A 16,199-nucleotide genomic window follows, 5' to 3' on the forward strand; every position below is an offset into this window, starting at 1 on the left:
GGGGAGGGACAGCAGCAGGTGACGCCGGCCGGCCGCGGGGCTATAAATAGGGGCGCGCGTCCGCGGGGAGCGGCGGCCGGAGCGCGGGCAGGGGCCGGCGGCAGCATGGGGTCGCGGAGGGCGCCCGGCGCGGGCGGGCGGGCCGGGGCGGGGGGCGACGGCGAGGACGACGGGCCAGTGTGGACCCCCAGCCCGGCCAGCCGCAGCTACCTGCTCAGCCTGCGGCCCGCCATCAGGTGAGTCGCGCGCGCGGGGGGCCGGGCCGGGCGGTGCGCCGGGCAGGCCGAGGCCGCGGGCAAGGCCCTCGGTGGGGCCCTGGGATGGAGCCCTCTGATGGGGCCCTCGGATGGGGCTCTCCCATGGGGCCCTCGGTTGGGGCCCGGCGCGCCAGCCCGAGGCACCGCCTGGCCTCTGGAGGCCCGAGGCCTGGGGACATGGCCAGGACGGAATAGACCCCTCGGCTCCTCCTGACCTCTCGTGGCCCGTGGGCCTTGGGCCTTTGGCAATGCGAGGCTCCTCGGAGGAGAAAGGCCCTACTCTGGGGTGATATCCCAGGGCCCGAAGGCTTTCCTTATCTCCCCCACCTCACTCCCCCACCACCAGCACCCTCACCCCGGACTCAGCTACTCCCTGGCCTCGGATTCCACAGTCGGTGATAAGGAAAGCCAGAGTGGCTGAAATTCCTCCCCGGCTGGACGGGAGCAGAGGAGCATGGGAGGGGGTGAGGGAATAGGGGGGGCTGCTGGGGAGACCACCCTGAGTGGGGCCTGCTTAGCTGGGTGGGGTGGGGGGGTGCGCTGCTGAGGGAGGGGGGAGAATTCACCAGGAAGAAATAAATTTAGCAGACGCTCTCGTCTTCCGCAGGATCTGGGTGGGGGCTGGTGAGGTGGAGGGGCGGGATGAGGTGCTGGTTGGCCCTGTCTGAAGATTCAGAGCTGTGGTTCTGAGGGAACCAACTGCCCTGCCCAGTGTGGAGGATGCCAAGGGAGGGGTCACACTGGTGAGCCCTTTACTCATCTTCCAAGAGCTGTGTGTGGATGCTTTGTTTTAGGAGCTGGGCTATCCACAGATATAAGGACACACAGGTAGACAATAGAGAAGCATACCAGCACTCAAAGACACTCAGGGACACGGGCACAGCCGTGGAGACGGACGCTTCCTGCACTCTCTGGGCAGCTCAGTTTCCCTCCCACTGGCGAGCCTATTTTCCAAAGGGGATTGTGATGGTTGGCTCTGGGGATAGTGGTTGTGTCACAGCCCCAGAACTTGGCTTGTTGGTTCTGCAGAAAACAGCCACTGCTCTGAGAAGCTGCCCGGAGACTTCTTGTCCTCCGTTCCTAAAACGGCACGAAAACAGGCATCAAGGACGTTCAGGAAAAGTCCCAGGCACTTCCTCGTGGATTGGCTGAGTTCTGTTGACCTTGGAGTTGGAAAAGTTCAAATGTAACCGGAACCGGTTTCTGCATAAAACTCGTCAAACGGTGTCACATGTCTGGGGCAGGGCGGAGGGCTGGTGTTAGTGACTGAGTCAGACTCAACAAGGCCCCTGGCTGCCAGGAAAGAATGCCCCTTCCTCCTAACCACTGGCTCTACAGAAAAACTGGAACGAAATTTGGACATTTATTCTAGTCCATGGTGAAGCCGTCTTGTAGGTACCTCACACTGGTCTCACACTTGTCACAGTGACTTGTCCGAGCTTTTGCTTCCCCTGTCTGGCCTTTGTCAATACCAGCAGAATACATAGAAGAGGGAATCAGGGCCCGTCTTGGAGACAGTAGTGATGGAGGGAGGGAAGGAAGGGTGGCTTGAAAACCAGGCAGAATGGCGAGGGCAGGGGATCTGGGCTGTTAGGAAAAAGGCTGGAGGGTGGACATGCGTGGCTAAGCAGTTGTGTGGTGGGTAAATTTTAATTGCACGTCTGATGAGCACAAAGCAGCATGCTAGCCCGAGAACTGCAGGTGGGAGAGAAGTGGCTGGCTTAAGTCTCCTTGGACCTAAATGGGAATGCTCTTAAAATGAGACTTGTCATCAAGTGTTTGGAGGGGGCCGGGCTGGGTCAGTGGGAGAAAGGGTTTTCTAGCCCAGGACTGGGCTGTGTTTTGCCTGTGCTAGCAGCCCCAGATCCCCACAGGTCCTGAGGGCCAAGATGGGCCAGATTTCTCTCACCTCTTGAAAAACCTCTGGCCGAAGTGGGGAGAATGTGAATGGGGCTGTTTTGGAGGGTGGGGCAGTTCCTAGGTCTCAAGCAGGGCCTGACTGTCGTGTTGGAGCAGACAACCTTACAGTCTTCTGTCCATCAGAGCGGCCTGGCTGCCTGTGGGTATGGGAAGAGAGCCTAGGAGATGAAGGAGAAAGAGGGCCTCTTGAGGACTTTGCCAGCTGTTCCTGGCTCCAGCCCCGATGAGCACTGTCTATCCCAGCGTCCTCACTGAGAGGCGAGTTCTGTTCCACCCACTCTTGGCTCCAACATTTTCTGGGTCTACTTCTATACAAATCTATCATGGAGCTTTTAGGCATTGTTCTCATGGGCCCTTGTGAGGATGGGCTGCCCCTGGGAGCTGATGAACAGCTGGGCTGGGGGCCGGGCCACCAGAAGCCTTGGCCCAGGTCCAGAACCTGTCTCTGTATTCATACCTCCCTTCCCCCACCCCACAGCCCTGGAGGAGTTTCCAGATCATATTCAGCTCAAGGATATTTCTAAAGCCCATTGGGGTCAGAGGTCCAAAATGCAATAGTCCCACCAAACTGTAGGCCCAGCCTCCTAGGGCATCCAGCCTCTAGGACCTCACCCCTATAGGAAGGTGGGGCATGGGAAGGCTAGAGTAGGCTGAGGAACCACAGTTGGGGGGATGAAGTTATAGCTGCCTATTCTGAGGGACGCTCAGAAGTTCCAGAAGTCCCTGCCTGCTCCTTTCTTGGAGGCCCTGGTCCGAGTGGGCTCAGAGGAGCAGCAGGACCTGTGATGTTGGCTGCAGACAGCTTCTGACACCTCTTCTCTTCTGCTTGGGTCAGCTGGGTTGCCTAGGACTTTCAGGGAAACTGAAGCATCAGGCCAGGACTTTCCAAAGAACTTTTATGCCCCAGGATATATGAAAGCCATGAAAAATGGGAAAGCCCAGCTTTCATGGCCAATCCTGGGTCCCCCCAGGCCCACTTTTCTCCTTTATGAAGAGACCTTTCCTTCCTGGGCTGTGAATTCCCATTCTGTAAAATGAAGGTGGCATTAAGAACTCCTTTAGACCTTTCTGCCCAGACATTGGATGCCTCTGGCTCTGACCCCCTCAGAGTTGGTAACTGGGGAATGCTCTGCCCGGGGAGATCCTCGAGCCCAGCTCTGGTCCAGGCGGATCTTCCACCTTCTGAAGACAAGGTGCCTCCATCAGCCAGGAGTCCTCCTGACCTGGCCAGCAGTGTAAGGGTGAGGCCAATGGGGCAAAGGAGCAGAGCATCACAACCAGCCCTAGAGAGAGCCAGGGAGGGGTCACTATCCCAGCTCAGTCCCTTGTCCACTTGTAGAGCCTGTGGAACATGTCATTTTCCTCTCTGAGGTAGAGAGCTGATTCTCTCCCTCTCCTTCCCAGGGAAGAAATCCAGAGTCAACAAAGGAGAAATCTCTCAATTCCGAGGAGAAAGACAAAGGAAGTTCATGGTCAGGAAAGGATGGAGTTGGCCAGTGGCTTGGAACCATGGGAGGTTCCGCCCACGTGGCCTCCAGAGGATTTTTAAAGCTCTGAGCAAAGGCAGCTGCATTTTTGCTCCCTTCCTACCATCTTTTCTGGAGCAGCAGCTCCCTCTGGGGAGCAGGACCTTGCCTGTTTGAAAGATCCACTTCCTTCCCTCCCTCCTCTTCCCTTTTCTCTCTCTTCCTTCCATAAAGCAGCTGTAGAATACCCACTGAATGCCTGGCACTGGGCTAGGAGCTCAGAAGCTACAAAAAGAGCCAGGTTTGGAGGCTGGGTGGGCAGAAGGAAAGAGGGAGTGCTTCCCAAGCAAGAAGGACAAAAGTGAAGGCTCAGAGGCCAGGAATGGACATGTCCATGACAACTAGGGACAGGTCTGGTGACAGTGGAACCTGAGTATTGAGAAGTAGAGAACCTTGGCTGTAGTGGGGTGTGAGTAGATGAGGGAGGGCCTTAAGTGCCCAGTCAAGGAGTTGAGACTCAACAATATACGGTGGGGGGACACCAGCATTTTTTTCAGGGCGGCGGTGTGATGTGACGGCTAAAGGAGAAGGGAGTTGAGGTGGTCATCAAATATGGAGCCATGAGGGTCTAGATCAGAACACAATAGCAGGAGTAGAGAGAAAGGGAGAAAGAAGGGCCAAGTTGTTTTTGCAGCTTTGGGGTTGGAGGAGAAGGAAGAGTCCAAAATGGCAGACTTACAGCTTTGGAGTTTGGGATCGTGCTGGTGGTAGCCACAAACCCAGGAGCACTGGAGCAGAAGCCATGTGTTTGGATAGAGGATGAGTTTGGTTTTCTGGTTATAAAGAGACAGGCTGTCAGTGGAGCTTGCTTGTGGATAGAGAGGTAGACCACAAGTGCCGTTGAGCAAACTGGGCTGCTGATAACGAAGGGAGAGTTATTCTCTTGGTGGGAACAGCTGAAGAGACTGAGTGTGGGTGCGGTGGCCCCTGAGGTCTCCCAAATTGCTGTGGGAGATAGTGGCCCTAGATGCCACTGGAGGTATTTCTATTAGGAAAGGTGGAGGTAGAGGAAACAGTTGGCTCATATCAGCTGGGCTGCATCTCCCCTAAGGGGCAGACCTGTGTGGGTCCTCAGCCCCCAGTGGCCTCCGCAGCCCCTAGCTAGTGTCCACTTTCAGCTGCCCTGGGCAGGAGGGAGGGTCAGGGCCTCCAGGCATAACAGGGTGGGTGCTGGTCTGACCGAGCTGGGTGCCTCCTGGCTCCTGCTGAATTAACTGCTTTGTCTTTCTCCTCTTCTTCACTCTCCTAGCTGGTTTGCCTTGCGTGGCCTCTTTAACCATATTTTAACATATTAATGGGCGTTCTTCAAGCCACCTGTCTCCTTCTCAGCCTGTTAGGGGATTTCCAGGAATGGGGGGCACTTCTCCCCCAAAAGGCCAAGGGTTGAAGCAGGAACTGCCCCCAGGCCGATGTGTCGCAGGCCAGGGGAAACATGCCCAGCAGCTGTGAGCCCCGCTCTTGGGGTCAGTAACCCAAGTGCCTGGGACACACCTTTCTCAAAGTACAGCCCCGAGGGGCCTCCTTTCTGCCTAACCATTTCCCTGGATTCTGCTGCCTTTAACGAGCTCTTGGTTTCAGATGAACTGGTGTCCGGTGGTGAGGCCACTTGCTAACTGGAGCAGGCCAACTAAGACAGCTGGTCCCTTTTAATAGAAAGGCCTCTGGGCCCCAAATGGGGGCCGATTAATACTTTGCAGACTGTTGTTGATTTCGCCTCCTCCTCTCCTTGCTTTTTTGGCCTAATGATTCCATTTGCTGTTTTTGCTTAGCTTATCAAGCAACCGGTTGCCTCACCCCAGCTCTGGAAGGTAAACGCACATTGCATTACATTTCTCTGACTGCTTTTTTCTTGGGTCTGGGCGTCGAGGGGCCTCTGGGTGACTGCTTGTGCACTAACCAGGCTGCATGGGGTGAGGGGAGGGCTGGAGGGTGGGTGGGGGAGGATGTGAGAGGGGACTCACGTCAGCATGGGTCTCACAGGGCCAAGAGTTGATGCTTGCATGGACTATTTGAAAGGGGTTCAGGGACCCAGAAATAGGCAAGGGTTCCCGACATGCCTGCACCTATATCTCTGTGCCCCTGGGAGAGGCACCACGGGACCAAAACAGGGATCCACCGGTCATGTGACTCACTTCCCCATCCTAGATGCTGATGGTTTTGTAACCACATATCTAGGTTTGGCACCTTGCTGTCTGTCTTCCAATCATGGCTACTGCCTTAACGTTTACTTTTCTCCGGTCCCTTAAGTTCTCTTCCTACCACCTCTTTCTCTGAATTCCTTTTCCTTTGGCTCCTCTCCACCCCTGCGGACTGTGAGCTCTGTGAAGTCAGGCAACAGCATGTCAGGGTGTCCCTGCAGAGTAGCCTGTTCTCTAAATCTGCCTCAGAGCCAGGGCAGGGCCTGAGCAAGCCTGTGGTCGAGGTTTGCCCCTTGAATGACTGTCCTCTTGCCTCCAGAGCGGGGGACAGCTCTCCACCCCTGGCTGAACTGACTGTTATGATCAAAGTGGGAACATCTCCTGGCCGCCTCCCACCGCTTGGGCCTCATCCCAGACTCTGGTGGATTTGGGGAGAATCCACTACAGTTCGTTTTCACAGAGAAAGATTTCTGAGTAGCGAACTGGGCTCTGAGTAGCTGTCATTCCCGTAGACGTGACCAGCACCTACCATGTGCGTTTCCTTTGATAGGGAGACTACTGAATAACCCTTGTTCTGGGGGACTCAGGTCCGAAGGGGTGGAAGAGGGGGTGTCACAGCTAATTCAAAGTGGGGTGTGGGGAGTGCTGAAAGAGAAAGGGCCTTGGAAGTTTATTTTAAGCAAGGTAAGTGCCCAAACCCAAGGGCACGGTTAGGTTCCTTTGAACATCATGAAAACCAGCGATTCTGCTGTTCTTTAGAGACACACAGTTAGGCTGCGATGTCCTTATGAAGTCACAGAGTTGGAAGGAATTGGAGGTGTCAGGGTGGGACCAGACCATTTCTGGTGTGTGGACCTCCTGGGTTTCCAGGGAATTGGAGGCAGCACCCCCAGGGTCCATCCTACATCCGAGTGGTTTGGAGGATGGGGACAGAAAGCAGGTGACATTCAGTGGGACATGACAGTATCTGTAGTGACTCCCCCCAAGTGCATCCCAGACCCGCTCCCCTAGAGGGATTTCGTCTAGTTCTGCCCTTCAGCAGTTCCTTATGATTTCCCAGTGTGAACATTTTTTATAATATAATTTAGGACCTAGTGTGGAAAGTTTGAGAAGATGTGTTCTTTCCCATTCAAAAAAATTAATGCAATAAAATAACTGCCTGTTGTTGACTATCTAGACTGAGCACTTGACTCTGCAAATTTTCTTGAGGCGTAATTTCCCTTTCTCATTTATCCAGTAGCTGAAATTTTTCTTAGACTTGCCAAAGCAGGTTCATCCCTGCTGATACGTCTCTTTCCTAGAGAAAGAGCCTGAGGTGAATATTAGGTCCAGGTTCATGTTCATGAGTAAGGTAGGATTCAAATTATGTAGGGAGGACATAATTAGAGATGTTCTGAATTAGTTACAAAATCACACAAGTCTGATTATTTTTGGTGTGGCAGTTTCCTCTAAAAACTGTTGGTTAGGATTCAGCAGCCCCCAAACTCAGAAATTGCTGTTAGTAGGAGAGTAGAAAGAAATGTTGTCAGATGTTATATTTCCTGAGTGTCAGGGAGTTGATAGTCCAGGTTCTGAAAGACCCTCTATTTCTGGGTGGATCAAGAGAGAAAGGAAAAGATGCTTATTAGACAGATGAGTACGAGGTGAGAGTGTTACCAGGCAAGTTATGGAAGTCTGACTGCAGATCCAGTTCAAGTATTCATGCATGTGGGAGGTTGGGATCCCCTTTCTGGGTAGTCTTTCATGGGGAGGACTCCTGTCAGCCCCCCAAAGACCCAGGCATCTGTATTCCAATGGAGAAACCACAACTGGGTCCGTATCAGCCCAGAAGTCCTGGGATACAAGCTTTCTCCTCAAATTCATGTCCAGAATGATAGCCACAGAAATGATAAATTGACTGTGGAAGCACCCCCCTGCACCAAAGCTTAGAGTTGTAGCTCCTGTTTGCTTGTGTTCCCACGGACTCCCACCTCGCCCCTCGTGGAGAGGTCATGGGCAGACACACCTTGCCCAGAGGGGGCCACCCCCTCCTCCGAGGCACAGAGAAAGGCAGGTTTGAATGACTAGTCTTCTCACCATAGTTCCTCCTGCTTCTCTTCACCTGACCCCTCACGGTCCTCCCTGCTGCTCACAATAGGGTGTGTGAGTTGGGAGGGGGAGGAGGACTGGGCACAGCTTGTGCACCACACAACCTAGCTGTGTGGTTATGCTTCACGCGTGGGGATGCACCATGACTGCTGGCCCATGAAAGGGTTTGGCATGATGGTTTGCTTCCTGTGCGCAGGAAGGAGAGGACTGTAAATACTGAGTAGTATTGATGAACCTGTGTTGGACTCAGTGAGCCCACAGATGCCCCTGAATTCTGGAAGATGGACTGTCAAAATGGAACTAAAGGTCCTTGCTTTGCAGGGGTGAATCTGTTTGTGGTTTGGCAGCTCTGCTTGTTGGTCCTGGAGCTGCCAGCCATGTATTCACTCGAGCATGTGGTGTCCACGGACGGAGCAGGGGAGCCATGGCTGGCTTGCCACTGCAGATCCATGGCCCTGTTTAGGATCAGAATTCATTTGAGTCTCTCTTTTCTGATACCCCCAAGAATTAAAGTCCACCTTTGGATCTAGACCCCTGGCATTGGCCAGCTTCTTTTTTTCTACTATGGGTCTGCACTCACAAAGGTGGGAGCTTTTCTGCTGAGCCCAAGCTTTGGGAGAGACCCCTGAGCTCCTAGGACCTATGTACCCTTGGGGGTTGGCTGGCTTTTCCCTCTTTGGCATGAATGGAGGCTCTGCTGTGCCTCTCCATCTCTGAGGCTGGGCCTATCCATGCGTGTGTCTCCCCCATGCACGAGCTTCCCTGGAGATGACAGGTGGAGGGTGAAGCAAGGCCTCCCATAAGGATGGGATGGGAACGACAGGGCTGGTGGTCTGGCATGCTCAGGAGCCTGGCCTGTGTCAGAAGACTGCCTATTGTAATGGGTCTGGGTCAGGATTCCATTCAGCCCTTTGGTACCATCCTTACCCCTAACCTGGCCAAGAAGCCTCAGCTCCCTTGAAGAGACTTGCCCAGGTTTAGAGCCATGGCCATGGGATGACAGATGGACATGGTAAGATTTAAGCTGCCTTGGACAATGCCAGGCTGTGGTACATTGGGGGGGAAGGCTGCTCTGAATAGTTCTTTGCCTTTCCTAGGAGCACCTTCTGCTCCATCATTGCTCAGCTAACAGAGGAGACCCAGCCGCTATTTGAGACAACGCTCAAGTCCCGGGCTGTGTCCGAGGACAGCGACGTCAGGTTCACCTGCATCGTCACAGGTAATGAGGCCATCTGTATGATCCACACCAGGGCCACTGCACAGAGCAGGGTCCAAGGGGGCTGTGGGGACAGGCATGGAGAGGGTTTGGCTGTGTGCACAAAACTGCAAGGTGGCTTTTGTTTTCTTAGCTTTCTCTCCAGTTTAATCTCCCTATGTGGGCTGGGGTCCCTTACTCCTCCCATTCTGGAGCCACACATACTCCAGCTCTTCTTCAAAACCTGTCTTTAGTAAAGGTTCCTCACCCTCAGGCATACATACATAACTGATGAATCTTAGTTCTGAGGAAAGAAGCTCTCCAGTTGAAAGAGGTTTTCAAGACCATCTCCCCAAAAATCCCCATCTTACAGTTGAGTAGTTTGAGGCTTGGGAATCTCATGCCTGAGAGACAGTGATGTAGAGGCATTCTGACTGCAGACCCTGGAAACAGACTGCCTGGCTTGGGATGCTGGTTCATCCCTTTCCAATTGTGTGATACCGAGTAGGTTACAACCTCTCAGTGCCTCATCTGGGAAGTGGGGATGATGATAGAATGAACTTCATAGGCTTATTATGAGACTGAATGCATTAATACCTGCAAAGCATTTGGAAGAATACCTGGGATACAGTAAGTACCATATAAGTGTTAGAAATTAAGACCATTATTATTTGCATTTCACTGAGCTCCATGGTAGAGTTTGAAGCAACAGGTCAGCAGAATAGGAAGCAGAGTGATACTCCTTGGAAAAGGAGGATGAAGGGGTCAGAGTACTGGGAAGCTGGCGTCGGGCATTGCCCCTCCCTCAAACCTCCCAGCAGTCTCCCATTGCACCAACCTGACCTGCTTGGGGCCTGCAGAACTCACCCATGGGTGCCTGCCCCTCCAAGCTGTGCAGCTACTAGTTGAAGGGTCCCAGGTCAAAGTTTCCTCTGAGAACTCATTTTTCAGTAAATCAAGGGCATTGGTGTTTTCCAGCTGTGACATGCCCTGAATCCCGGGGACTTGTCTGTCCTAGCCAGCTAAACAGCTTCTCTAGGATTGGGTTCCCCTGGGCAGCTCTCACCCTTACCCAGAACCCTCTGAGCTCCAGGCTGAGAACACTGTCTGTTCCAAGAGATGCACCTGCATCTCTTACCTTTGTACAGCCGTAACATGTTTTGCCACATTCATTGGTTTCCATTGTCATTGAATTGTTGCAAAACCCTGTGAAGTAAGCTCAAATTTTACAGAGAAGGAAACAGACTAGGTTAGGTGACGGGCCATTGTCCGCAGAGCTGGTGGGGAGGAGATGCTTCTGCTGCTCGCTTGTGCCTGTGTCTCCTGTCACCGTGGCACTAACAGTTTTCTAGAAAAACTCAGCTCTTTCACAACAGCTCCATCCTTTTGCATATGCTGTTGTCTCTATATAGAAAGTCCTTGATCCTTCTTTTTAAAGAAAATTAATTTTTATTTTATCAAATTAATACATGTACATAATTGAAGACTTCAAATTATACTATGAGGCATGTATCAAAATGCAACAGTTCATCCCTCCCACCAATTTGTCTTCCCAGAAGCAACTGTTTTCAGCTTTTAGGTGTTTCTTCAGGTGTGTCTACATTTCCGTAATGCTGAGTAACGTGTGAATACTGCTAACTTTTTTTTTTTTACAAATTTATTTATTTATTTATTTTGAGGAAGATTAGCCCTGAGCTAACTACTCCAATCCTCCTCTTTTTGCTGAGGAAGACTGGCCCTGAGCTAACATCCATGCCCATCTTCCTCCACTTTATATGTGGGACACCTACCACAGCATGGGTTTTGCCAAGCGGTGCCATGTCCTCACCTGGGATCCGAACCGGTGAACCCTGGGCCGCTGAGAAGAACGTGCACACTTAACCACTGTACCACTGGGCCGGCCCCTACTGCTAACTTTTGGGTCTTCGGGTTTAGATGCTGTCTAGGCCTCTGGTTAGGGTAGATAAGGAATTAGCTCTCTTTATCATCGTTTTCTCTGCTTCTCACTTATCTTCTAAATATAATTATATCACAATTTTTGCTTAAATCAATATTTACTGTTTACCTTATTATGCCTATGCAGTATGATTCATTACTGAACATTGTGGTATATAATCATTATATTTCTTTCTTCTGTTTTTCCCAAAGTTAGCAGTTTCTTTAATTTTTCATTTAGTTTTTTGATATCTATTGCTAATTTTTCTTATACCTTCTAATAGCCTCTTACTACAATTTTCTACAATGCCATCAGATCTGTTACTTTCCTTGGAGACCTCCCTTTTGGAAATCTCTGTTCTTTGATCTGATCTGGTGGCCTTTTAGGCCTGATACACAGCGGCTCTCCTGGGTCTTCCCGTTGCCTTTCTCTTGGGTTTGATTCAGTTTCCTGGATCTCATGTCTTCTTTTTTCTTGGTTTACTCTCTGGCTTTATTGAGCTATATCCTCCAGTATTTTCGTCAAGCCCTAAGGGTGGTACAGAAGCAGGAGGCATTGTGATGACAAGCTCTCAATCTGTTTCTCCTTTGAGTCATTCTGCTCCAAAGTGATTTCATTGTGCTCTGTGTCTGGCACGTGGTCGACATCCTAGGATCTCCCTTCACCACCATGCTGTAGATTGCCCTTACCTCTCTCCTGTGACGGATTTCCTGTTTTTCGTATTCCACATTTTTCTCTTTCTTGATTTACATTTTTGTTTTGGTGACTCCCTAGGAAGAGTACGTGGGAAGTAAGCGTTAGACAACTTGTGTCTGAAAATGTCTTTTTTTCTACTTTACTCTTGATGAAGAGTTTGGCTGGGTGTAGAATTCTATGTTGAAAATAATTTTCCTTCAGAGTTTTGAAGATGTTGCTGCATTGCCTTCTTGCTGCCAGCGTTGCTGTTCAGAACAGAAGACTATTCAAGTCCTAATTCTTTGCGTGAGACTGGTTTTTCTCTCTGGAAGCTTGTGAGAATGTTCTGACATTTCATGATGATGTATCTTGACATGGGTCATTATGGGTCATACTTGGACACTTTCAATCTGGAAATCTGAGGTTATTTTGATGTTGATTCCTTCCTCCTTTTTCTCTGTTCTTTCTTTCTGGAACTCTTGTTGTGAGGCTATCTGCTCCCCTGGACTCGTTCTTTTATTTCCTTATCCTTTCTTCCCCCCTCATCTATTTGTCTTTTTGCTCTACTTTCTGGGAGATTCCCTCAGTGTTATCTTTCAACCCTTCTATTCGATTTTAATTTCTAAGAGCTCTTTTTTAATCCTTTTCTATGGCATCCTGTTCTTCTCATGAACGTAGTATCTTCTCTTAGCTCTCTGAGACTAGTAATGATAGTTTTCTGAAAGTTCCCTTCTCCCTGCACAGCTTGTGTTTCTTCCAATTTGCTTTTTTTCTATTTAATTGTTTCGGTCCTTAATCTGCTATTTATAGGCTTTCTTCAGATATCAAAGAATCTTTGGCTGTGAGATAATGATTGAGAGTGGGAGACTAAAAAGCTGATTGGAAGTTGTGAGCAAGCAGGAGGGGCTTGAAAACTTGGATCTTCACTGTAGGGTGATCTGATGGCCACTGTTGGGAACTGACAAAATACGTTTCTTTAGTTCCTTCCTCTTGGATGAGCTAGATTCCCTTGTAACTGCTCTTCCAGTACCTTGCCTGGATGGTAAAAGTTTCCTGGGAACTATGCAGATTAGAGGGTTGGGTGGGCCCTCAGCATAAAGCATTTATTTTATATATACGGTTATTACATTTTCCTGTTTTCCATAGAGCAGTCATGTCCTCAACTGTGCTGGCTTAAGGCCTTAACTTGCCTGAGGGCAAAGTTTTACCTTTCCAGATAATAAACCTCACCTTTGGCTGCAGTGGAGAAGGAGCAGGTACCCAGTGGTATGGAGTGGGTGAGGGGATTCAGAGATCTGGTTGTTTTTCAACAACTTTTAGCCTCTCCTCCTTCCCTTTTACCCCCAGTTCCAGAGGTACTTTCAAATTGTTGCATTGATTGCTCTCCTTGCCTGTTCTCTCCTTCCTTCCGGTTTTATACCTTTTAATAAAAACTCTCTTTAGTGTGATCTTAGTGGGGTTTGGGGAGACAGTGAAAATAGATGGTATGCTCATTCTGCCTTTTGCCTAGAAGCCTACTCCTTCTTTGCCTGGCAAATTCCTTCTCATCTTTCAAAGCCCAGCTCAAACAGCTCATCCTCCAGGAGGTCATCTCCAGCATTTCCACGGAGAGCTCCCGCCCTGTGCTCCCTGGCACTGTTTCTTTGTTTATGCATCTCTTTCTCCAACACGACCATGAGATCTGTGAGGATAGAGCACACACCTGCCACGTCATGCCTCTCTGGGGCAGGCACAAAGAAGACGCAAAGTACATATTTGCCAAATGACCGCAGTGAACTTGACTTGCTGACGACAAAATCAGTGTCTTCCACTTTCCACGTTGCCTGTTTGTTTCAGCTGCACCTCCAGTGCCCTGGCAACAGCAGCTGCTGCGGGGGCCTTGGACCACTTGAGAGATGCAGGCATCAGGGATGGCTCTCTCCTTTCCTTCTTCCATTCTGTCCTTTGTAGCCATGAACTCTGAGAGCAACAGGGAGAAGCCAGACATGAGTCTGACTTATAGAATATTGGGGTATTTTATCGAATACTCCCTGTGTCATCATGGGAGTAAGCTTTTCTCTGTTTCAAGCCCCGCCCAAAGGGCAAATTTTCATGCCTCAATTGCCAAACACCCGTGTCGCATGATGACCAGCCAGGGCCATGGTCTTCTGCTCAGGAGTGCCTACCATGTTGAGATCTACAACACTGCTAATTAAGGCTGTAAGATTTCCAGGGTTCTAGCTATCTCTAACATCCATACCTTAGTCCATTGTTGTACCTGACTCCCTCCTCCCCTCTCCTCGCCCCTACATATATAATATATCTCAGGTCACCTGAGTTTTGTGTAGCGGATTAGGAAAGAGGTCTCTGTGATCACCATCGTACACTGTAAATAAGCCATTTCCAGTTAGCAAGGAGAAAATGTAGACTGTGGGAGGGGAAGGGGGAGGGGAAAGGGTGTGCAGGAAGATCAGAGGACAAAGGGAACAGGGTTAGAAATTGGGTCTCTGCAGTCTGGAAGGTGGGCAGTGGATGGATCTGTGGCTGAGACTGGCCTCCGTGTGGGGCTGTGTGGTGATCCCGGCTCGTCTTCGTGGAGATAGAGTGACCATGCTTGTTTCTTCCTCCCACCCTGCTGGTAGCATTCCGTAAACGAGGCTGGGATGAGTCAGCCGCATGAGAGCCCTGTTGAGAGCATGTAATGCTGTCCTGGTGGCTCAGAACCTGGTCCAGGCGAGGGAGCGGAGTCTGTGCCGATCCCCTGCTGGCTGAGCTGTGAGGGAAGCCCTTGTGGGCTTGGAGAAGAAATGAACAGCCCTGAGGTTCTTCCCTCCCAGAGTGAGCCTTTAGGGGGGTAGTGGGTCTTGACTGAGGCCTTCTGGCTCCTGTCTCCCCCAGGGGCCTCTCTGGCCAGAGTGCTACTATCCTCCTTGAGGCTGCCCACCTCTGTCCAGCATGGTGGCCCCCATTCTCCTCGACTCTATTGTAGACTATGTTGGGGTGTGTGTGTGTGTGTGTGAGTGAGTGTGTGCCTATGTAGGGGTAGGAGGAGGAAGCAGCAGCAGCAGCAGCAGCTAGACAGAGGGACTCAACCTTTAGACAGAACCAAGTTCCAGAAGAAACTTTTTTAGAGAAATAAGTCTCACATAATGACTGCTGGGGGCAGAAACTTACATGTTGGTCCCAGAACACTCAGTGGAAAGAGCATTGGAAGAAGGAAAAGGAAACTAGGGGCTTTCTTGTGCCGGCTGTGTGACCCTGGGTAAGTTACTTAGTTTCTCTGAGCCTCATCTTCCTTTTGTGTAAAATAGGGGTTAAAACCCCCGCCTGTCTGTTTTATAAAGAGAGGGATTTGGATTTCGGCTTCTCTATGTGCCAGCTGGATGACTTTAGGAAGAAGCCTTAATTTCATGGGCCTTCAGTTCCTCCTTCTTAAATTGGGGATTAATAACAGTACATTTCTCATAGGATTTCTGTGAGGGTTACATGAGATAATACATGAAAAATGTTCAGCTCAATATCTGGCACATAGTAAGCCTTCAAGAAATGTTAGCAATTGTTCTCACCAGATTATAATGAGGGCCAAATGAAGTTCTATCTTTGAAAGCTCTTTGAAAACGCTAAATTTACGTTCATCATTATTCTCCCCTTGAATCTGAGCTTCTCCAGACTGGGAATGGTTGGGACAAGGCGGCGAGACTCTGAGCTGGGTTCCAGACTCAGGCCTGCTGGCTGTGAAGCAGAGGTCTCAGGGCGTCAGGGGGAAGAGGGCAGGCCACAGGCTCCGGCGCTGCTGTGGGCTCCCCTGGCCAGGGCCGAGTGTGTGTGTGTGCACGCCTGCCTGTGGGTGCACACATGGGCATACACGTGTGTGCAGCTGGGGATCAAGGACCTCTCCCGCTTTTCTGTGTTTTAAAATACAGTTCATATTATCCAGGTGACAAGGAAATATTTTCTCCCGAAATAAAGTTGTTTCCAAAACCCATTGTTGCCGTGGAGCCCTAAGCGGTCAGGTTGGCCCCCACTTTGTGAAGAGGCATTAGAGCAGGGCGTGGGGGCTGAGGCCTCCACCTTGGGGCTGTGGGGTCCACTCAGCGTCCCCCTCCTTGCCCCAGCCTGACTGGACTCAGATGCCCTGGGGGCTGAGGCCTCCACCTTGGGGCTGTGGAGTCCATTCAACGTCCCCTTCCTTGCCCCAGCCCTCCCCCTCGCCCCAGCCTGACTGGACTCAGATGCCCTGGGGGCTGAGGCCCTGCTGGCTGGTTGTGGGTTGGGGAACTCTGAGCTGGGCCCTCGTAGGGTGAGATCATCCCACGGGTTGGTGAGGACACCTGTGCTGGCCCTGGCCACACGCACGGTGATGTAACCAGGGCTTTAGCTCACAGTGGAAACATGGGGCTCGCTTTACAGTCAGGGCTGCCCAGAGTTTGTTCCTGGCCAACCCAGCGGCAGCCTCGCCTCCCTTGTTCCCTGCTGCTGTACACA

General features: G+C 51.1%; 1 protein-coding gene across 1 annotated transcript in view; it reads left to right on the top strand.

Moving 5' to 3' along the window:
* Positions 1–60: 60 nt before the first annotated feature.
* The window catches only part of ALPK3 (alpha kinase 3), a 47,601-nt gene continuing 31,462 nt past the window's right edge, over positions 61–16,199 (top strand). Inside the window, exons 1-3 of the mRNA XM_046652257.1 lie at positions 61–236; positions 5,473–5,511; positions 9,027–9,148. Coding sequence (XP_046508213.1) covers positions 106–236; positions 5,473–5,511; positions 9,027–9,148 — 292 coding nt within the window. The 5' untranslated portion in view covers positions 61–105. The remainder of the gene's footprint in view (positions 237–5,472; positions 5,512–9,026; positions 9,149–16,199) is intronic.

The sequence above is a fragment of the Equus quagga genome, chromosome 2, assembly GCF_021613505.1.
Source record: "Equus quagga isolate Etosha38 chromosome 2, UCLA_HA_Equagga_1.0, whole genome shotgun sequence".
NCBI lineage: Eukaryota > Metazoa > Chordata > Mammalia > Perissodactyla > Equidae > Equus > Equus quagga.